This window comes from Balaenoptera acutorostrata, chromosome 20, assembly GCF_949987535.1.
Source record: "Balaenoptera acutorostrata chromosome 20, mBalAcu1.1, whole genome shotgun sequence".
NCBI classification, from domain to species: domain Eukaryota; kingdom Metazoa; phylum Chordata; class Mammalia; order Artiodactyla; family Balaenopteridae; genus Balaenoptera; species Balaenoptera acutorostrata.
The window spans coordinates 43207571-43230032 of NC_080083.1; the positions used below are offsets into that span (position 1 = coordinate 43207571).

The 22462-nt window shown below is 49.4% G+C and overlaps 1 protein-coding gene across 1 annotated transcript; it reads left to right on the forward strand.

Annotated features, from left to right (window-relative positions):
• Positions 1–21146, forward strand: LOC103002642 (keratin, type I cuticular Ha2). Its single transcript, XM_028165297.2, is given in 9 exon segments — positions 1–390; positions 1022–1104; positions 1268–1423; positions 2726–2885; positions 2969–3094; positions 5020–5034; positions 20083–20143; positions 20146–20287; positions 21014–21146. Coding segments are annotated over 9 exon segments (1227 nt in total). The 5' UTR covers positions 1–39.
• Positions 21147–22462: the final 1316 nt, after the last annotated feature.

Genomic DNA, 22462 nt, shown 5'->3' on the forward strand with positions numbered 1-22462 from the left:
CGGCCAGAGCTGTGCCTGGGTTACGTCTGCCAGCCTGGGATGTGCATGCCCTCTGTCTGCGCGCCCACCCCCTACCGGCCAGCCACCTGCCTCTCCAAGGCCCACCTAGCCAGCTCCTGCCAGCCCAGCAGCTGCCGCCCGACCAGCAGAATCTCCAGCTCCATGGGTTCCTACAGCCCGTACTTTGAGGGCTCCTTCAATGGCAACGAGAAGGAGACCATGCAGCTCCTGAACAACCACCTGGCCAGCTACCTGGAGAGGGTGCAGCGGCTGGAACGAGACAACGCACAGCTGGAGAGCCGCATCCGGGACGCCTCCCAGTCTCAAGCGCCTGCCTTGGGTCCTGACTAGCAGTCTTATTTCAAGACCATCGAGGAGCTCCAGCAGAAGGTGAGGGCAAGCGGTAAACAGACTCCCTGGGAAGGCGACCCAAAGAGCTGGCCTTCCAGGTTTGAGTCTCACTCATTTCTTAAGCTACGTTCAGGGAAAAGAAACTTCCTTAGGGCGCAGGATTATCTCATAATTTGAGTGCTCAGCCAGAGCCCTTCACGTGGAAAGAGGCCTGGGATCTAGTCTCAGTTCTGTCATGGATTCATTGCATGACTCTAGGAGGTCCCTTCCCTGGGCCTCAGTTTCCTCATCTGGAAAATGGGGATAATAAGGGTCCTTATGTCAAAAAGTTTCCATGGGTTAATACAGCTGGGTTAGCCCAGCCCTTGGTACGTGGTGAGTTTTCAGTAAACGTGAGTGCTTGTTGAGGACCCTTCTAACCGTCACGTCTAACAAAGTTTTTCCTCCCAAGTTGCTCATTGCATTCAAAATGGGGCATTCAGATTTATGAAGACCCAGGTGCCTGAAAAATAAACCTCACGTTTTCTGAGGACTAGCAGTTCACTGAATAGTCCTCAGAGTTCCAGAGGCTTCGGCAGGGATGGCTGCAGGATTACTGGTTCTCCTCACTTGGGTTCTTTTTCCTTCTTCTTGTCCTGGACCGACCCCCTCTGTGTGCTGTGGCCCGCAGGTTCTGTAAACCAAGGCAGAGAACGCCAGGATGATCGTGAACGTCGACAATGCCAAGCTGGCTGCCGACGACTTCAGGACCAAGTGAGTTTGGCCAGGGGACGGAGGAGCCCTGTCTCCTGGCACATGCTTGGGGGCAGCTTCCTGTTAGTTTCATAGACAGTTGGAAAAGCGCCAGTGGCTCAAGGTCTTCCCTGGGGTTGGCACTCAGTTTCACCCCTCAGTCGCTGACCCTGTCCTGGCACAGGTACGAGATGGAGCTGGCCATGCGGCAGCTGGTGGAGGCCGACACCAGTAGCCTGTGCAGGGTGTTGGACGAGCTGACCCTGTGCAAGGCCGACCTGGAGACGCAGGTGGAGTCCCTGAAGGAGGAGCTGATGTGTCTCAAGTAGAACCACGAGGAGGTGAGGCCTGAAGTCCAACTGAGGTGGTCCTGGGGAGCCCAGTGGGAAGAACGTGCGATTTGGGGGTGGGGAGTCCTGGGTTGAAATTCCCAGGCTGGCCACAGATTGTATATGTAACTTTGCCCAATTTATTTAACCTTTCTGTAACCTTTCCTTTATGTTCTCATCTGTAAAATGGGGCTAACTCTATCAACAAGGCTGCTGTGAGAATTCAATGAAGTCACAGGTCTTAAACACCTGTCCTTTGGTTGGTGCTTGGAAATGCTAACGACCTTCCCTTCTGCATTTCCTGGAGTGGCGTGACTGCCAAGTGCTTGTGGTGACTTGTTTTTCTCATGAGAGCTGCATACCAGGGGTAGAGTGGCCCACTAGGGCTGGAGGGGGTTGTTTTCCAGAACCAACACGGAATGGCCCATCCGTCTCTGCTAGGCTGGACTGCGGGGGGTGGCCCCCATCTCTTCTAAGGGAGAGGTGCACTGCAGTGGTTTTCTTCTTTTTTTCTCTCCCCATCCTTGTTCCCCTTCCTCTCTTCTGTTTGCATATAATACACTTAATCCAAAAGCCACAGGTCGACCCTCTGCTTTCTGATTTTTCCTCATCTCCTGTAGGTCCTTGGAGGGGAACCCCTCCACCCTGGGCACCTGTATGCTGTAAAGCCCACCTGAGCTCTGGTGTTTTTTACCTCCTTCCCTGGGTTGACACTCAACCTCTCAACTTGGGATTTAAGAGCACAAGCACCTCTGAATCCTGGCTGGGCTTCCTTAGGCTGAAGTGTAAAGTAACAATGCTACCACATACTCAGTGAGTGCCCCAAGGCACCTGACTCACCCCATCTAAATCAGAGAACCAGGAACTGCCCCTGGAGGCCACTAATGAGGAGTTATCGCTTGGTACCGCCAGCCTCAGCAACAGCTTTCTCTTCTTGGCAGCCAAGCCTGGGAGGCGCCTGCTCTAACTTGGGCCTTGAACCAAGTAAAGCCAGGCCCCTGCTGCTCTCCTTCCCCGATGAACGCAGGCTGGGAGGGTGGCCGGGGACACAGGGCACAGTTGTCCCATTTTAGTCCAAATGGACCAGACAAGCCCTGATGTTGCTCCTGGCTTCTGCCAAAGCTATAGGAAGCCTCTCCCATCACAGGGGGGTCCGGGTGGAGCCGAAAGGCCCTTGGGATGCTGCAGTCCTCACAGGGCCCCTCTGAGGCAGAGATCTTTAGCATCCTTTGCTCCATCTTTTCACATCTCCTCGGGGAGGTGATCTAGGATCTCACGACTTCACACTTGCCTGGTGTTCTTGTGTCTTTTCGGGAAGTCGATGCCCTCCGATGCCAGCGTGGGGACCGCCTTAACGTTGAAGTGGACGCCGCAACCCCCGTGGACCTGAGCAGGGTTCCGGAAGAGATGTGGTGTCGGTACGGGGCCCTGGTGGAGAACCATCGCAGGGACGCGGAGGGATGGTTTACCCGGGCAGGCGGGCCTCTCGCAGGGCGCTGGCCTCCCCAGGATCCCTGAGAGGCACCCCCAGCCTTCTCCTGTTTCCCCCATTGCAGATGGAAGAACTTAACCAGCAGGGAGCCATGAGCTCTGAGCGGCTTCAGAGCTACCAGTCAGACATCAGTGATCTGAGACGAACGGTCAACACGCTGGCGATCGAGCTGCAGGCCCAACACAGCCTGGTGAATGCGCCTGTGGGCACCTCTCTCCCAGCTCTGGATCTCAGGCAGCACTGAATGTAGGTGCAGGCAACCAGGAAGGAGGAGGGGGAAGAGGAAGAGGGGGGAGGAGGGGGACGGCGAGGGGGAGGAGGATGCAGCAGGGGGCGGAGGAGGAGGGGGAGGAGGTCCAGATTTAGCCACCACCATTGCTTGCCCAGCCGACCTCTCCTGCGGGGAGGTTTCTCCCAGGACCCAGCTCAGAGATAAAAGGGCCATGTTTCAAGTCTGATGTGGGTTAGGTGGCCCCTGTCAAACACTCTCCCCAAGAAGGCTTGTTCTCTGCTTAGCCTGCCCTTCTAAACCTGTGCTTCTCAACCCCACCTGTGCAGATTAAAAAAATCTCCATGCCCAGGTTCTTCCCCAGATGAATTATATCGGAGTCTCTGGATGTGGGGCCTGGGCATGGGTGTCTTTTAGCGTCTCCCACATGACTCTAAAGTGCAGCCAGGGTTCTGGTATCATGTTACAAGTCATAATTCTAGTTATTACTTTAAAATGTCTATCTCAGAAATAACTAAATTTCCTTGTCAATTGTATTATTATGAACTTTCATCAAATCTTTAACCGTGGTCATTTTTAAGTCTTTTGTCATTTACAGACAGTTCTGGGTGTACTCTGATGCTTTTGCAAAAATGTTCCTATAAAAGGGTTTCATCGTCAAGGAATTCATGGAAAAGACTCTGACAAGTACAGGTTTCTGGTAACTGACTGTACTGCTGAACTGAATGAATAAGCATTTTCAGAACGCTAATGGAAAACTGATGAACTCATAAAAGTGCTAACAAAAGATCAAGATGAAAAAAAAATTAATTACATGGGACTGAGTGAACTGATGAGGATGATTATAATTTTTGTGACTTTCTGTTTGAATTAAAAAAAAAATCCCACAAGGACCCAGAGGCAAAAAATATACAAAAATTTTCACTGCAAAGTAAAGGAGCTGTTACAGTGGAGGATTACTGGACTGAATGTCAATATTATGACATAGAAAAATATATATATATATGTGTCATCTTGGGCATGTTACTTAACTTCTTGTCTCATATGTAAAATGGGATAGTAGTAGTATTGTTGGGAAATTATGTGAGATAGTATATGTAATGTAGAGCACTTAGAATGGTATATGGTTCAACCAAAGACTATATATGTGTTTGCTTTCTTCATGGTATTTTATTGTGTATATGCAATATAATTAATTTAGCTAGTTTCCCATTGATCAATGTATAGCATTTTCAATTCCTCTGCTATTCCAATGTTGTTGTCAATATCCTTACATATCCATTACCATTGGCAAAAAAAAAAAAAAAAAAAAAAGTGCAGCCAGGGTTGAAGACCACTGATCTCAGTGATGCTTGTGGTGGGGGGGGGAGACTGGTGAACCTCAGGTCCAAGGCCTGAAGCCTGACTAAGGTTGAAGAAGGAATCAGGGATTTAGCGTCACGTGAACGTAGGTTCAAACCCTGGCCTGTCACTTCCCAGCTGTTTAACCTTGAACAAGTCACTTGACCTTTCTGGGCTTCAGTTTCCTCAGTGACTCAAGTAGGGAGCGGTCATTCCCAACCCCAAAGAGAGACTTGGCTCTTCTAGGCTCTTTCTTTCTTTCTTTTTTTAAAAAATTGAATGGACGATTCTTTAAATTCTATAGCGCTTTACAATTTTCAAAAGTTTCCCATGCATGATTTCACATAATTCTATAATAACCCTTTTTCCCCTATCCTTATATTGCCCCTCACCTTTTCCCTCTCTCCACTGGTAACCACTAGTTTGCTCTCTATGTATGTGAGTCTGCTTCTTTTTTGTTTTATTCACTAGTTTGTTGTATTTTTAGAATCCACATATAAGTGATATCATAGAGTATTTGTCTTTCTCTGACTTATATCACTTAGCATAATGCCCTCCAAGTCCATCCATGTTGCTGCAAATGGCATTATTTCATTCTCTTTTATAGCTGAGTAATATTCCATTGTGTATATAAACTCCACATCTTCTTTATCCATTCATCTGTTGATGGACGCTTAGGTAGCTTCCATGTCTTGGCTATTGTAAATAATGCTGCTATAAACATTGGGGTGCATATATCCTTTTGAATGTTTTTGTTTTCTTCATATATATACTCAGGAGAGGAATTGCTGGGTCATATGGTAGTTCTATTTTTAGTTTTTTGAGAAACCTCCATACCATCTTCCACAGTGGCTGCTTCTTGGTTCTTTCTAAGGCCATGGAAAATAGGTCCACTCCTCACAGCTATTTTGTCTTTCCTTTTGCCTTAGAGAGACTCTCTGGAGAACACCCTGGCAGAGACGGAGGCCCGCTACAGCTCCCAGCTGGCCCAGATGCAATGCCTGATCACCAGCTTGGAGGTCCAGCTGACCGACATCCACTGTGACCTGCAGCGGCAGAACCAGGAGTACAAGGTGCTCCTGGACGTGCGGGCCTGGCTGGAGTTTGAGATCAACGCGTACCGGGGGCTGCTGGAGAATGACGACTGCAAGTACGTGGTGTGTGAGAGGTTTGGGGGAGGTTATAGGAAGCAACTGGATCTACCCATAAGATAGAACCCTGTCATGATTAATAAGTGATTAGGAAGCTGGGATGATCCGAAGAAGTCAGGCAGGTATTCATGCTGCCATCCCAAACCTGGCCCATTGGGACCATTCTGCTAAGTTGACAGACTCCTTCTAAGTGCTCAGCATGTGCCGGGTGCCACGGGGGATACTGAGATGGATGATGACGAAGCATCTGTTCTCGAGTCTTTTCCGTCTCCAGGGAGACAGACATGCCACTGGAGATCATACTGGGGAAGGGTGGATGGTTTTGGCACTTGGAAGTATTATGTAGCTTCGTGTGTTGAGCTGTGGTGGAAAGGACAGGAAAGGTCAGCTGGGCCCCATTCAGTGGTGAACCACAAAGGCCATGCTGGGGAGGGAGGCCTTTACTCTATAGGCAGTTGGGAGGCCTTAACTTTTTTTGAGGAGGAAATGATAGAATTTGCTTAACTGCCTAGCTCCCTGCTAGATGGTAAACCCCTGGAACTCAGAGACAAAATATTTTTATCCCCTGCATCTGGTGCATAGTAGATGCTCAGTAAACGTTTCTTGACCGAGTCAATGAGAGCTCAAAGCTGCTCTTCAGGAGGATGGCACAGATGGCAACAGGAAGGGCTGAGTAGAGAGAGGGAGGAGGGGCTGGGCATGGGAGCCATTCAGGAGGCCTTGGATGTGGTCTAGGAAATAAACAATGGGGAGGGTCTGAATTTGGGCAGTGGAGGCATCTGCCCCCAGCCGTGGTACAGGCAGAAGTGGCAGGGCTTGGTGACTGCCTGGATGCAGGGATACCTCTGGGCCTCGGATACCTGGTGGGCTGATGATTGTAGGTAGACATTCAGCCTTGCTTCTCTGCCATTTAGAATCTTGTCCTCCAGGGCAAGGGTTGCAAAGTCAAATATTTTTCAAGAACTAGGCCATGAACATACGTGAGTGACGTGGGTCACTGTGGGACAGTGGAGAACCAGGGAGCTATGGCTTGTCCAATGAAGGTGGTGCTGCCCCCTCAGGGCCATTTCTACCGCATAAGATGAAGATTCAGTACTGCTGGATCGTCTCATTATTTAAGGGAAGCTGGGAAGCTGGATTTCTTTGAAATGTTTAGGTTCTTTTAAAACAAATGTTTTAAGTTCTCCTGATTTTTAAACCTTTTCAACAAATTAAAAAAAATACAGGGCTTCCCTGGTGGTGCAGTGGTTGAGAGTCTGCCTGCCGATGCAGGGGACACGGGTTCGAGCCCTGGTCTGGGAAGATCCCACGTGCCGCGGAGCAACTGGGCCCGTGAGCCACAACTACTGAGCCTGCGCGTCTGGAGCCTGTGCTCCTCAACAAGAGAGGCCGCGATAGTGAGAGGCCTGCGCACCGCGATGAAGAGTGGCCCCCGCTTGCCGCGACTAGAGAAAGCCCTCGCACAGAAACGAAGACCCAGCACAGCCAAAAATAAATTAAAAAAAAAAAAATACAGTACTGGCCAAATGAAACACATTTCAGGCGGGATGTGGTCCTCAGGCTGCCTGGCCAGTCTCTGGGCTATTTGGCCTCCATCCAATGTTCAGTGTGTTGTTGCTGGTTTTGAGCTCACACCTGCCAGTCTCGGAGACCATCCTTTCTCCTTTTGTATTCCTTCTATATCAGTTGATGAATTCATCTCATTCAACACATTCTTAGTAAGTGCCAGCTCTAGGCCGGGTATGCAGGGCGGGCATACATACTGCTGATCTCACTGCCTAGTGGGGAGACAGACCATAGTAGAGTGATGACAAATCACTCTGGAAGGAGGTACATGGTCCCATAGGGGGATCTGACACAGAGATCAAGGGAGGCTTCGGGGGGGCTTCAGGGAGGATGTGACGAGTTGAAAGAAGCTGCTCTTGTTCTAGCACAAGTGGGAACCACTAGGGTTTCGGGCAGAGGAGGGACATGATTTGTGTTTGTAGAAGATCACTCTGGCCAAGAAGCTGAGGATATTTAGGAGGGGCAAGAGTGGGGTTGGGGAGCCCAGTTAGGAAGCCGTTGGGGTCACGCAGGTGAAGACGATGAGGTTAGGATGGGGGGAAACTGAGTGGAGAAGGTGGGCAGTGGGTGCGATTGAGAGGCACCGGGGGGCGGGGGCGGGGGCCGGGTGGGGGACGAATTGACAGCACTTGTTGCTGAGCTGGGCTTCGTTCTAATCCTTCCCATGTGCCTTTCTTCTGCAGGTTGCCATGTAACCCATGCTCCACTCCCTCCCTTCCCCCTTGTGCTCCCTCCCCCAGTGTGCCCTGCCCCCTCCCGGCCGCCCCTGAAGTCGCTCAGGCTGCTGGATCCTGGAGGGACGCGAGCTGGGTGGCTGGTGCCTCCTCAGGCCGAGCCTGACCACAGTTCAGTGGCCACCAAGAGAGCAGGGCCAGTTCCAGCGGGCAAGGAATGCCACTAGCAGTGCCAGGAGATGGCGTGTCCGGAACACACTCTGATACTGCAAGGGGCGCCCTAGCCTCTGTCTCTTAGAAAAGACCGCTCTCATTTCCATAGGTTAATGGCTCTCTTGGCTGATGTTTCGGATTGTGGATGCTGACTCAGAGCACGTGTTCTTAGTTAACTGGCAAATAAAGACGCACACGTAGAGAATGGACTTGAGGACCCAGGGAGGGGGAAGGGTAAGCTGGGACGAAGTGAGAGAGTGGCATGGACATATATACACTACCAAATGTAAAATAGATAGCTAGTGGGAAGCAGCCGTGTAGCACAGGGAGATCAGCTCTGTGCTTTGTGATCACCTAGAGGGGTGGGATAGGGAGGGTGGGAGGGAGATGCAAGAGGGAGGAGATATGGGGATATATGTTTATGTATAGCTGATTCACTTTGTTATAAAGCAGAAACTAACACACCATTGTAAAGCAATTATACTCCAATAAAGATGTTAAAAAAAAAAAAAGCCTCATCCAGTGGCCCTGCACACCCGTCTTTCTCTCCTTGTCACTTATGCTGCTATATCCACCAGCCAGTTCTGCTCAGTTGGGCTCAAGAGGAGTGTGGCCAAATTCTATATTTATTTTTATGCCCCTTCTGCTTCCATAGAGACTTGAAAGGCATTTACTAAAAAGGCCTGCATGCCATAAACCAGTTAAAACAAGGCCACTGGTCCAGAGCCAAGTAATACAAGAATAAAGAGAGGAGGGATCTGATGATGCCAGAAACCTAGGCCAGACTATTGTTAATTGAGAATAATACTGTGATAACTCCACCCCTAAACCTCATTACACCTGGTACAATGGGATCATTCATTCATTCATTCAAAAAATCTTTATGCAGGTTCCATATTAGGGGTTGTTAACCCAAAGCAGTAGTCCTCCAGACACCTTGTTAATGCCCATTTAATCCTTGCAACAATCTATTAAAAAGGTACCATTATTTTCTTCCCTTTACAAATGAGGAAACTGAGGCCCAGAGAGGTTAAGAAACTTGCCCAAGGTCACACAGCTAGTAAGTGGTGGACCAGGACTCAAATATGGGCCTGCAGTTCCCAGAGATGCTCAAGCAATTCATATTCTGTGTCCTCACTATTTTCAAACACAGCTGGGGGCAGGAGGTAACCAAAAAATGCAAGCAATTGCCACTGTCCAGATACTTCTAATTAGGGAGGGAGCTTACCTGTGTAAGGCCACACTCCTTCCACAATAAGAGCCAATAATATAATAATAATAACTACTACTACCACTTATTGAGCACTTATAAGGCACCTGGTACCGTGTTGAACACCTTAACATAAATTAATTTATGAAGTTTTCATGAACACCCTATAAGGTAGGCATCAGACATGGTGTCCATTTTAGAGATGGGAAACTGAGGCTCAGAGAGTGGTTTAGTCAGTTGTCCAAGGTTATAGACAAGAACAGTATTTGAACGTAGGTCTAGCCGGCTGCACTGCAGCCTTATTCTAGCCACTCTGCTACATCCCCAAATTCCTACCTAGAAAGAGTACACACTGACAAAGATTGGGAGAGGTACTAGCTTGAGGGAGAACAGAAGAACTTCATGTAACTGGCGGCATTTGAGATGGGCCTGGAAGGTTGAATAGGATGTCTACAGAACAAAGGACAAGAGTAAGTACATGAGGTCTGCTGGAAAGCAGAAATCAGGCCCAGGAGGCCTTGAATGGCCCTGCTGACTGGAGCAGTGCGCTCTTGGAAAAGACTGGTGGGAATAAAGTTCAAATGGTAGGAAGGCGTCAGCCAGCAGGGGCCCTCGGGTACCCCTTGAAGAGCCTGGACCCCATCCTGAAGGCAGTGGGAGGGCTGCAGCAGGATTTGAGCCCGAGGATGACATAACTGGAGTGATATTTTCAAAAGTTCCACAAAGGAGTCTAAACAGGATGGCTGAGAGGCAGGGAGAGAGCTGATGAATAGCGTGTGGAAGAAGCTAACAGGGTCTCAACTAAGGCAATTACAGTGGGAATGGAAAAATCAGGGATTAATCTGAGCGACTCAGTGAAGGACCCGAGTAGGCGACAGATGGGCCATGACAGATAAAGAGGAGAGAGCTGGGACCAGGAATCTTGAATACCTTTCTGAACCTCACCCTCCAAACACACAGTTCTTCCTTAATGGGCTGAAGTGGTGTTTCTATTAAGGATCTGCCCCCTCTACTTGCCAAGAAGTGATGAGAAATGGATTGGATCCTGAAGCTGCCTGGGGCTTTCCTGACATGATCCTGCATGCATGCCTGGCAGATAGGGTTGTGAGCCTGGCAGGAGACTCAAACACACTGCTTAGCCAGCTGTGGTTACAGGTTGGAGTTGGGGGTAAAACTTCAATGAGCTGGAGTGTCAAGGGAGAGGGATTTCTGGCTCACCGGCTGCTCCAATAACTGAGTGCAAACCAGCCTTCCTTCTTACTTTTAATCCCTGTGCAAAATTCATCTAGAATGTACTCAGCTTGATAAATATAATAGACTGAACAGAACCAAATCTTTGGTTCTAGAATCCTGGGCCTTTTCTGTCCAGTATGGTAGCTGCTACCTACATGTGGCTATTTAATTTTTAATGAAATAAAATGGAAAAATTTAGTTCCTCAGTTGTACTAGCCACATTTCAAGTGCTCAATACTTACCTGTGGCTGGTGGTACCATACATTGCAGAAAATAGGATATTTCTATTATTGTAGAAAGTTCTACTGGCTGGCACTGTCCTGGACTGTCAGAATCACAAAGAGCCTTTCAGATGAGCTGGTCCAGCGTCTTTCATTTATGGACCAGGAGTCTAAGGCCCAGGGGGATGGAAAGATGTGCTCACAGACACACAACCAACAGGTGGAAATTGGAGCCAAGTGTTTCACTGCCAAGCCTAGCGGGTGTCTCTGAGCACTTTATGCTTTCTCCATGCACCAAGGTTTATTATTATTTCAGGTTAAGTATTTTCCCCTTTCCCCTGCTTTCACATCTCTAAGAATAGAGACACTTTTTTCTGAGATGCTGAAACTCTTTCCCAGGAACATAGTTCCCCTTTCAAAAAGAACTCGCAACAACCAAACTCAGAATCTCCTCATACTCCAAGCATTTGAGTCAGTAGGAGCCCAGACCTCAGGCTGTGGCCAAAGCTGCAGCAGAAATAATCACACAGGAAGTCACAGACCAGGAGTTCAGGCCCCTGGACACTTTGGGGACCTCTGTAGGCTCCCTGTCCCCCATCACATATTGTCCAATCCAACCTGGTCCCTGTTTCCACACCCGTGTGTCACTCCGATTTACCAAGACCTGTCTGACCACCCAAATGCCTGTTCAAGGTTTTTACTATGAAACCAAGCCCCACAGCCCAGGGCCAGGAGTGCCACCCCCTGCTGGACACGGATGGCCACCGTCTTCCATGTTTGGATGGTCCTTCCAAGTTAGAGACGTCACGAGCTATCCTCCTGCCCAGCTCATCTCTCTTATTTGATGGATGAGGACGCCCTGGGCATAGACTTTGGGAAGTATTTTTGCCCACCAGCACCAGGACCTCCTGGAGACTGGACACAGTGCTACACATGTGGGGATTCTCAGAGGAACTCTATCCTCATATCAAAGCATTTGGATTTAATTAACTCAGGTTTATAGGAAAACCTAGCTTGGGCCACAGCAAAGTAAGGAAACCTCGGGCATAATTGATGTTTGGGAGAAACTCCCACAGGTAGCAGGATCCTCCCCGAGTGGGGACTGGGGAAGAAGGGACCTGCATTTCAAAGATGCAACTTTCCCTGAGGCCATTAAAAAGACTGGGCCTCACATCTGCCACTCACTGCCCGAGAGCAAGGCCTCCTTCTGGGGTGGAAGTGGGGACCCACGGGCAGAGCAGCCATTCAGGGAAGCTTGGCCAGAGGGTGACGCTTCCGGAGAGAAGAGGCCAGGAGTTGGACACAGTGACCCAGAGGCCAGGCAGTTTGTGGAATGAATTGCACTGAACGGTACCCTCCCTACTTTGTAGGGGAAACTTTTACAATACGATCAAAACAGGGTATGTCAGGTGACAACTGGGAAAATGATTCACAATAAAACAATTCTCTTTTTGGGTTTTGTAAATTTTAACCTATGAATGCAATGATCTCAATTTGGCTAAACAGAAAGTTCCTAAGATCATTTGATATATATCTTCTCAAACAATTGGTCGAGATAAGTTTACTTCCAAATAGTCCTTTCCTTTCACCATCCATAAGTAACCAGACACACCAACCAGCATCTTGCCGGAATGGAAACAATCAGTGGCTTTGACTTTAAAAAACCTGGGCTAGAATTCCAATTCTACTACTAACGTGCTGTGTGATTTTGGCAGATAGCCTAATCTCTGTGCATCTCCGTCTCCTTCTCCCCCGTGGAGATGGGGATAAGTCTATCTCCTTCACAGAGTCATTGGGATAGAATGCATGTGAAAATGCCTTTCATGATGCCTGGCATATCGTAAGCGTTTGGTAAATGTTGGTTAAAGAAAATCTGCTTTGCTTTTACATATAGAATGGATAAACAACAGGTCCTACTGTATAGCACAAAGAACTATATTCAGTATCCTATGATAAATCATAATGGAAAAGAATATAAAAAAGAATGTATGTATATGTATAACTGAATCACTGCTGTACAGCAGAAATTAACACAACATTGTAAATCAACTATACTTCAATAAAAAAATATTGATTTAAAAAAAAGAAAATCTGCTTTGGCAACAAGCCCCCTTTGTCTTCTGATTTTCCCCAATGACTATGGTAGCTGAGTCACTTTTATGAGTCATTTGGACACCAAGTTTCAGAAATAACAGGAGCAGCAACAAAAGCACGCCAACACCGTCACTTGCGCAGCTTAGCTTTGCTCCAAGGTTAATTAGCATCTGGATGCACTTCCAGTCTTGGTCTGAATGCCTTGGTAAAATGGAGGGTCCAGTGACCGGTTCTGGAGTCCACTTGGGGGATGCCCTGTGGCCCTCTGACTCCAGAGCTGACTTTAGGTCTCCCCACGTGCTCTAGGAGCCAAGTTTTAGGCCTCATTCATTGTGCTGTGTAGAGCTAGGTGTTGGCAGACTACAGCTCACAGGTCAAATCCAGCTGCTGCCTGTTTTGGTAAAGAAAATGCAACCAGAACACGGCTACACCCATTTGCTTCTATATTGTCTGGGTCTGCTCTGTGCCCCGAGGGCAGAGCCGAGCAGTTGCAGGGCAGAGGCTGTATGGCCTGCAAAGCCTAAAATAGTGACCATCTGGCCCTTTAACAGAAAAGGTGTGATGCAGAGGAGAACGAACACACTGGAGTTAGGAGCTCTGGGTCCTACCTGGACCTGGTAGCTGGCTTGCTCTGCACCCCTCTCACCTCCACCTTAGCGCCCCTTCATTCTATTGCCCAGTCTCTCTGGGGGCTCCTTCCCATGCTCAGTGACCCCTCCCTCTTTGAGAGAGGACTGCTGCATCTTAGAGGCCATGCAGACACCAGATGGTCACGCAGGGAGCAGAGATGACTTCTTGACAGGGTATCTTTAAAGCAGTAACGCGACACATCCCTGTTAGCAAGAGAGAGCAGTGACAAGGAGTCCAAAGGCAGCTACTCCTCTCTTTTAGAAGGAGGGGAGCTACTTATGGACCCTGAGTAATTGACTGATGGTTGTTCTGATGGCCGTGGATCTGAGAATGTCATGGGGGAAACTTGTGTATTGCACCTGCCCCTGCCGCGGGTGGATGAAAGGTCCAGACAATGAAGCGCTCTCACTCTGGGGTGCTTGGCCCTGAGGACCATGGCTTCTAGTGCAGCAGGAACCCCAGCTCTTCAAGCTCTGTGAAGAACTGTTTGAAGCCTCCTCGCTGCAGGGAAGCTGTGGTCGGTGGCCTCCTTGGGAAGGCTACGCTCCATGGAGACCCCAGCCTCTAGCACCGCACTGGGGCCCACCTGAGAGAGAGTAGCCAACTTAGTAGGCATATTCCCAGAGCCTGTGGTTTGTGGCCAATCCAGCCTGGCCCTTCCAGTGGTCATCCAGGGGTCGGTGGGGACCCTCCTGTCACTGCACATGAGAGTGAAGTGGGAAGCAAGGAACTCACCTGCAGCTGAAGCGTACCTTACAAATGGCTCGCCTCTGGGGGGAGGGCACCCCCATGGCTCTGCAGATTCTCATGACTTTGACCTGCGTTTTGATTTTCAAGTTTTCTTAGTGGGGCCACTTTCTTTCTGCAGCACGTGGGAAACTGCATCTCTCTCTTCTGGGTCCTGGTCAATGAATGAAATGAATAAACTAGGAAATGAGGTTGCATATTTAGTTAATCTACTGTTGTCAGGTTATTTCACTGAATTACAGTGGGCCCTGGTCCAGTGTTTTGTTAACTACGGCTGTGACTCACTGATGGTCTGTGAAGTCATTTTAGTGGGTTTTCATCAGCCCGAGATACACACACACACACACACACACACACACACACACACAGAAAGAGAGAGAGAGAGATTGAAATGAAACAATAGAAATTAGAAAAGACAAGCATTTTTATGGGAAACTTGGGTCTCTGTGTATGTGTACTTGTGTCTTGGGTTGCAAAATGTACAATGTAATTCTTCCTTGGGTTGTGCTCAAGAATTCGAGCCCCTGGTCTGTTCCAGAGCTTGCCTTTTCAGATGGGGAACCAGGGACCTGAGAGAGCTCGATGACTTGTTTTGGGTCACCTAGCCAGTGAGTGGCCGTGCTGAGAGCAGAGCCTGAATAGAGATGCACCCTGTTTAGTGAGAACAAAGCCCTAATCCCGCCATGTCAAACCCTTGCAGGAGACTCTCCTGTGGGGGAAGAAGCGGCCAAATGATTCGGTCCTGCCTGTCTGGGGGACTGTCACTAAGCATCACAGCCAGGGCTTGGGAAACTTCTCTCAGCCTAGTGCTGGTTGAGGGTGGATAAAGGACCCCAGATTCGCTGCTGGGGGGTGGGTGGTCGAGAGGAGACTCAGGTCCGCGTTGAGGACTAACGAAGGGCATCTATGGATCCTGAGTCTAGCTAAGCTGGCTCCCAGCCAGCTTGTCCTAATCATGTGGTTCTACCAGGAAAACAACCTTGAGGGAGACCTCCTCCTTCTAGCTCGCATTTCCCTCTGCAGGCGGTGCACCATACCCAGCCCCCATGCTCCCAGGAGCTCCATCCCAGACACAAGACTTCTGGGTGTCTAGAAAGTGCCTGTTCCCTTTCTGTGAATGACCCTTCTCTACAGGTGAGGACGTGTTAGGTGGGCCCCCATGTACCACAGGGGTGTAGATCTACACTCACAGACTCACTCCCACATCGGATTCAACACTCTAATCCCAGGGGTGAGAGGGTCGTTTCCTCACAGGGTCCCGGTGTCCTTGCTCCCATCCCGGGCTCTTTCTCCCCAACCTCTGACCGTGTGGCGAAGACCTTGTAAACATGACTAATTCCTCAATGAAGGGTGTGGATAGTGATACCAAGTGGGGCAAATAAACACTATAGGAAGATAAGTGAATTATGAGGAAACATCTGGTTTTCAGAATTTTTTAGATTTCAGAATTGCAGGTAAGCTCTTTGTGGCTTTGTACTGTTTTATGAAAAGTAGTTTTATTAGCAACTGAATCCTACTTTCTGGGATGTGTTTCCTCCCCAGAAACTCCCAGGGCAGATTTTATAATCCTCATTTCCCACAAGAGAAAAGGAAAACTCTGTGGCTTAAAAAACTTCGTAAAGCCAGAACCTGCACTTCTGTTTTACTCCAAAGTGCTGGTTTTCATTATACCACATTTCTCATGGTCTCTTTTCTTGTTCTTCCAAGTCACTGCTTCTCAACCTCGGCTGCACATTGGAACCACCTGGAGAGCTTTAAAAAAATACTGGTGTCTGGGGCTTCCCTGGTGGCGCAGTGGTTGAGAACCTGCCTGCCAATGCAGGGGACACGGGTTCGAGCCCTGGTCTGGGAGGATCTCACATGCCGCGGAGCAACTGGGCCCGTGAGCCTCAGGTACTGAGCCTGTGTGTCTGGAGCCTGTGCTCCACAACGGGAGAGGCCACGACAGTGAGAGGCCCGCACACCGCGATGAAGAGTGGCCCCCGCTTGCCGCAACTAGAGAAAGACCTTGCACAGAAACGAAGACCCAACACAGACAAAAAATAAATAAAGAAAGAAATAAATTAAAAGCCAACGTTTAAAAAAAAAAAAGTTAGTCGATTTCAGAATTAAAAAAAAAAAAAAATAGTGGTGTCTGGATCCCACATCCAGGGATTCTGATGTCATTGGTTTGGGTGTGGCCTGGGCATCAGAATTTCTAGAAAAAAGTTCCCTAGAAGATCCTCCTGTGCAGTCAAGATTAGAAGTTGTTCTTGATGGGGATTCAAGGGGGAAACATTTTGCTCTAGATGTCTCTAATTACTGCATTCAGAACAGTTCCTTTCCTTAGAGCAGTGGTTATCAGATTTGAGCATCCATCAGAATCTCCTCGAGGGCTTTTGAAATGCAGATTGCTTGGCTCCAGCCCCAGATCCAAGAGTAGAGCAAATGCCATGAGGCCACCGTGTGTCTGGACTATCAGAGCCACTCCTCCACTATCTAGGAGTTGCAGCAGAAGGTGAGGTTTGCGATGTTCCCGGTCAGAGGTTGGCAAACAACAGTCCCTAGGCCAAATTCAGCCTCCTGGTTGACTTTGTAAATAAAGTTTTATTGGTACACAGCCATGCTCACTCACTGATGTATTGTCTGTGACTGCTTTTGTGCTACAATGGCAGAGTCGAGTAGTCATGACAGAGATTCATGGTCTGCAAAGCCTGAAAGATTTACTATCTGGCCCTGTACAGAAAAAGATGACTGACCCTGCACTAAATGTTCAGGGCCTGGATTGGCAGTGGAATCAGCCACAGATAAAATTATTTTTAATTGAAGTATAGTTGACTTATAGTGTTGTGTTAATTTCTGCTGAACAGCAAAGTGATTCAGTTATACATATGTATACAAATTCTTTTTCCTATTCTTTTCCATTATGGTTTATCCCAGGATATTGAATACAGTTCCCTGTGTTATACAGTAGGACCATGTTTTGTTTATCCAGTCTATACATAATAGTTTGTATCTGCTAACCCCAAACTTGTGGGAAGAGAATCTCTTGTGTGAAGGTGAAGGTGAATGTGAAAAGGATGAGATGGAGGATTTGATTCTCCAGGATTCTGAGTTTACGCTTTCTGAGTGTCAGTGCTTACAATTCCTAAATTGTAGTTGCAAAAAACAGTGCAACCTAAGTTCTGGTGCAGTAAAAGGGGTCAGGGGAGTAGGTTCTAATGTCCTTTACGAGCCAGTGTACATCCATTCAGTAATATTGGCCTCTTATGTATATCTGCTCTCCCCTTTGGTTATAATGCAATGCTTCTTAAGAGACTTCATCTTAGTTTTGGAGACAGAAAGACAAAGAATATCAGAATAAGGGCCATGACTCCAATAAAGATGTTAAAAAAAAAAAAAAAAGACTAAGGGCCATGGAGCTATGGCTAGATTCAGAGAAGACCTTTGCGGAGGTTGACAAACCAGTGAAAGGGACTTATTAAGAATGGATCCCACCTTATCTGAAACTGTAATAACCAGCCCATTGTTCTGTGGCTTAGATTCCATATCTTGTTTATACCAGGTTAAGCATCATATCTGGCAAAATAAAATTAAGTCTTTGCTATATGTTCAGTTTGCTACTACCTTCCATCTCTTGCTCCTTTTGGCTCTATACCTTCACCTTTTGCCATGCATCCTCTTGCATGTGCCCCTCCTGTATCACACCAGCATAGCTCACATGTTTGGGAGTTTGTGTTGTCCAAGGGGATGTTGTAGATTGAACCTAGCCAATGGTGCTTCCTTTGACTGAGGCCATAGATGGCTCTGGGAACAAGCAAATCGCTGAGTGTACTTTCTTTTCCCAGATCCTGTGCTTCAAATCTGAGAACAACAAGCTGTCTGTGCAAATAGACAAGGCCAAGCTGACTGCTGATGACTTCAGGACCAAGTGAGTTGGGGTACCACACTTGGGGGAGGGGCCAGACGTCTACCTGGACTTCTCTCTGGTGAGGCACTTGGTATCGGAGATGTAATCGACCAAGATCCCAAACCAACAGTTACAGCAGGAGTCAACAGAGGGCATTAAGCCCAAGGTCTTGAGAAAACACCCCTGGCCACCTGCAGTTGTTTAACTTTTATAATTTACAACGTGATTTGGAATGCATCCTCCACTTGATTCTGTGTAAGAAGAACCGGGTGAAGTGGGCAGGGCAGTGATGGCATCTCCTTCATGAGGACGCAGAGGCTCAGAGCCCTGATGGGACTTGCCAGAAGTTGCAGGGCTGTCGAGTGGTAGAACCGGAACTTGGCCCTGCATTTCCTACCCCGAGGTCATTTCATACAAAACTCAGCTGCCTTGGTAAAGGATGTGTTTCCACACTGCAGCTTGACCAATTTGTGAGCACTAATAATTCATGACAGAAATCACGGTCCACAGCCTACAGTGGAGGCATGTGAAGGTCAAAGGGTTTATACTCCCTGGAGGGTCCAACATAGGAGCAGGGAAGGACATTATATTTTATTGTCTCTTTTCTGGGCACTGTGGACGCCTCGCTCCTCCAGAGCTAAGGAAGCCGTTTCCTTTCTCCCATTCTGCCAGTTTGGCTTCTAATCTGGGAGAGAATCCAGGGTGCATCTCAGTTGGGGGCGTGGAAGACGACGGTTTGCAGTGAGCACACCTGGCTGCTCTGTAGCCTCCCCTTTGGCCATCTGCGCATGAGGGCAGCGTTGACCATGGTCCATCCTGGTATCCTCAGTACCGGCCACTCTGCCTGGTTGTCTTAGGTGCTTAGTATTGAATGAGTGGGAATCACCCTGCTGTTTCTGTGTGCGCACAACACAGGAAACGCCAACTCACAACTGGAGTGCAGAGGGCAGGCCAGCAAGTCATGCTGTAGGTTGTGTCCTGGGGCCCCTCTGCTCTCTAACCCCGACTCCTGTGCCTGTCCTGGTGAAGGTACCAGACGGAGCACTCGCTCTGCCAGCTGGGGAGGGGCCCGACGCCTGTGGGCTGCGCAGGGCGCCGGATGACCTCACACTCGCCAAGGTCGACCTGGAGGCCCAGCTGGAGTCCCTGAAGGAGGACCTGCTCTGCCTCAGGAAGAACCATGAGCAGGTGCGGGGCCATTGGTGTGACAAGTGGAGACGTCCTGGGGGCGAACTCAGGCTCTTTGGAGGAAGCAGTGAGGCTCTTCCACCTGCTCGGGTGGAAGCTTGTGCCTCGTTGTTAAGCCTTGAAGGCGAGCTCTGGCTTTCCGTGGGGCCTCACCCACTGAAAGGCTCTGGAAGTTGCTATGCTGATGCAGGCAGCACCGCATCCTCAGAGGAGGGCAGGGAAATCGCTGGAGGGGATGGGAAGTGGGAGGTGAGGCTTTGAGTAGAGGGCAGTGGGGGCCCCATGAATGGGACATCCTCCTATGTCCACAGGAAGTCCACGCTCTGAAGTGTCAGCTGGGGGACCAGCTCCGGGACTGAGCTGGACGTGGTACCCGCTGTGGACCTGGGCGGGGTGCTGGAGGAGGTGCGGTGCCAGTACAAGGCCCTGGAGGTAGAGCTGCAGGCTCAGCTCACGCTGGTGAGTTCCTTTGTGGACGTGGAAGACTCAGCTGGGCTCCCGCTTCCCATGGGCAATTCCCAGGTTCAGTACATGCCTCACTTAGATACAGACCAGGGACCCAGCTTTAACCTGACTTCCTCACCTTTGCAAGAGCATTCATGTGGTGAGGGAGGTTCTGCCAATGTCTCCTAAGGTCTACGAGGAAGGTCACAGCACGTTGCTAGTTGTCACAGCTGAGGACTGGAGTTTTCTTGGGGCCTGGCAATGGCTTGGGATGTCATAGTCTTCCTGAAGAGGCTGAGGAAAGGGTCGATGACTTTTAACCTCTTTCCCTCTTTCTTTGGTCTGCAGAACTCGCTGTGTGAATCCGAGGCCCGCTTCGGCACTGAGCTGGCCCAGATGCAGAGCCTTGTTGCAACGTGGAGGAGCAGCTGCCCGAGATCCGGGCTGACCTGGAGTGACAGAGCCAGGAGTACCAGATGCAACTGGACGTCAAGGCCTGGCTGGAGGGTGAGATCGCCACATGTCGGAACCTTCTGGAGACTGAGGACTGTAAGTATGGAGCCTGATGTTGTTTGTGTCAATATCATGTGTAAAAGCAGAGACCTCTTATTAGGAATGACCCAAAAGGAGGGGTGGCATTGCAGACCCCACCTTTGGGGACAAACTTGCTACCCAGTAAGCCTGGTGGGCTGCCTGGATGTAGAGGAGGGTGTGCAGGGCCTCTGCAGCTCATGCTGTCCATTTTGTGGCCCATGTTATGCTCCCAGGTGCTAGTCACTCCCACAGGGGCTAAAATACTGAGGGCTCTGTGCAGGTAGGTTTTGCTAAATTCTCTCTGGAATATTCCAGGAGCTTCACTCTCAGCATTTAAAAATATTGCATGGGGCGGTGGTACCTATTCTCTCATTTTGGCTCCTCAATAACGCTGTGACAAAGGTAGGACAGATGGTACACCCCTGTGAGCAATAAGGAACAGGATCAGGGGCTGTGTTTAAATTAAGAGAGTGGCCGGCCTCGGCCTGTTCCTGCTCTGCCAGCCTTTCTGCCTTTCCTCCGTGTCCCTTTCCACGTGGGAGAGGACAGCGGCTTTGCACACAGGCGCTCTGAGCGCTGGCCGCAGCCTCACTGTGAACTCCAGGCAAGTCACTCCCCTCTCTAGGCCTAGAGGGACCTCTACCGTCTAAGCCCCCTTTTCTCTTCCAATTCTAAAGTGCCTATTCATTTTGGATTTTCATGCACTTCTCATGCCAATATTTAAGCACCTGTTTTTCTTCTGCAGACTCCCCTGCGACATGTGCACGACCCTAGCCTCCAGCACCTGTGCGGCCCCTGCAGCCTGTATCCCCTGCTCTCCCTGCCTTTTCGGGCCTTCTCGGGGCTCCTGTGGGCCTTGCTCATCGCCTCGATGCTGAATTACTCCTCAGCCAGAGATGCCAGAAAATGGGAAATGTCTGTAGCCCCTTGGCTGCATCCCCCAGTCCTGCCATCGGAGGCCTTTCTTCCCCAGCCAGCCTGGGGAACACTGAAGCCGGGCAGTGTTTCTCTGTTGATGGGTTTTCCAGCCCAGCAGCTAAGCCCCGGCCCCTGGATTTGTGCTTCCTCTCTTCAGGATGTCCTGACGGCTTCATTTTCTCTCTTCTGCTGCCTCCTGATCTCTCTGAGATGGGGCGGGTAACCTTGCTTTTATTTTGCTAACAAACTTTACTTCTGCAGCATGAGGAGTCCTGTGCCCGCTGGTCTGTTTCTCCATCCCATGCTGAGAGTGATGCAACCATTCCTGTAGACGCAGGGGTTGTGGCTCACTCACCAGAGTGGTTCTGGAAGATGGCAAAGCCAGTGAGGACCGTGGTTAAAAGTGGAACTGCAGCAAAATGGCACAGATGAGGGATACCCAGCTCTTGACCTGACCAAGCCTGTTTAGAGCCAGATTCACAGAGCTTTTAAAATACAGACTCGTTCAGACTACATAAAATCCCCCTTTAATCTGGATGAAGCCATCTGGTCCTTGTGCAAAGGAAAAACTCAGGTCAGAGGTTCTGCCTGGTCCCCCTAGAATACTCTACTTAAGGTAAGCTTTTGTGATCACATGCCCATTATGAGCAAGGCACCGTGTTGGGGCTTTATAGACACGGTGACACAGGGTCCCACAAAAACCCTGCAAAGAGGGAGCGGCTGTTACTATTTTCAGCTGGGGGCTGAATCAAGGCTTGAACCCCAGTTTCTTTGCAGTAGATCCAAAGCCCATACTTTGAAAGCTTTGAAGGGGCAAAAAATTCAACATGAGAAGGTTTAGGGTGGTTGTTCTAAAAGTGTGGTCCTCCATCCAGTAATACCAGCATCCCCTGGGAACATGTTGGAAATGCAAATTCTTGGGCCCCACCCCAGACTTTCTTAATAAGCAGTCTGTTTCATGGAGGCTTCCAGGTGATTCCATGCACACTCAAGTTTAAGAATCACAGTGGGGCTTCCCTGGTGGCACAGTGGTTGAGAATCTGCCTGCTAATGCAGGGGACACGGGTTCGAGCCCTGGTCTGGGAAGATCCCACATGCTGCGGAGCAACTGGGCCCGTGAGCCACAACTACTGAGCCTGCGCGTCTGGAGTCTGTGCTCCGCAACAAGAGAGGCCGCGACAGTGAGAGGCCCGTGCACCGCGATGAAGAGTGGCCCCCGCTTGCCGCAACTAGAGAAAGCCCTCGCACAGAGACGAAGACCCAACACAGCCAAAAA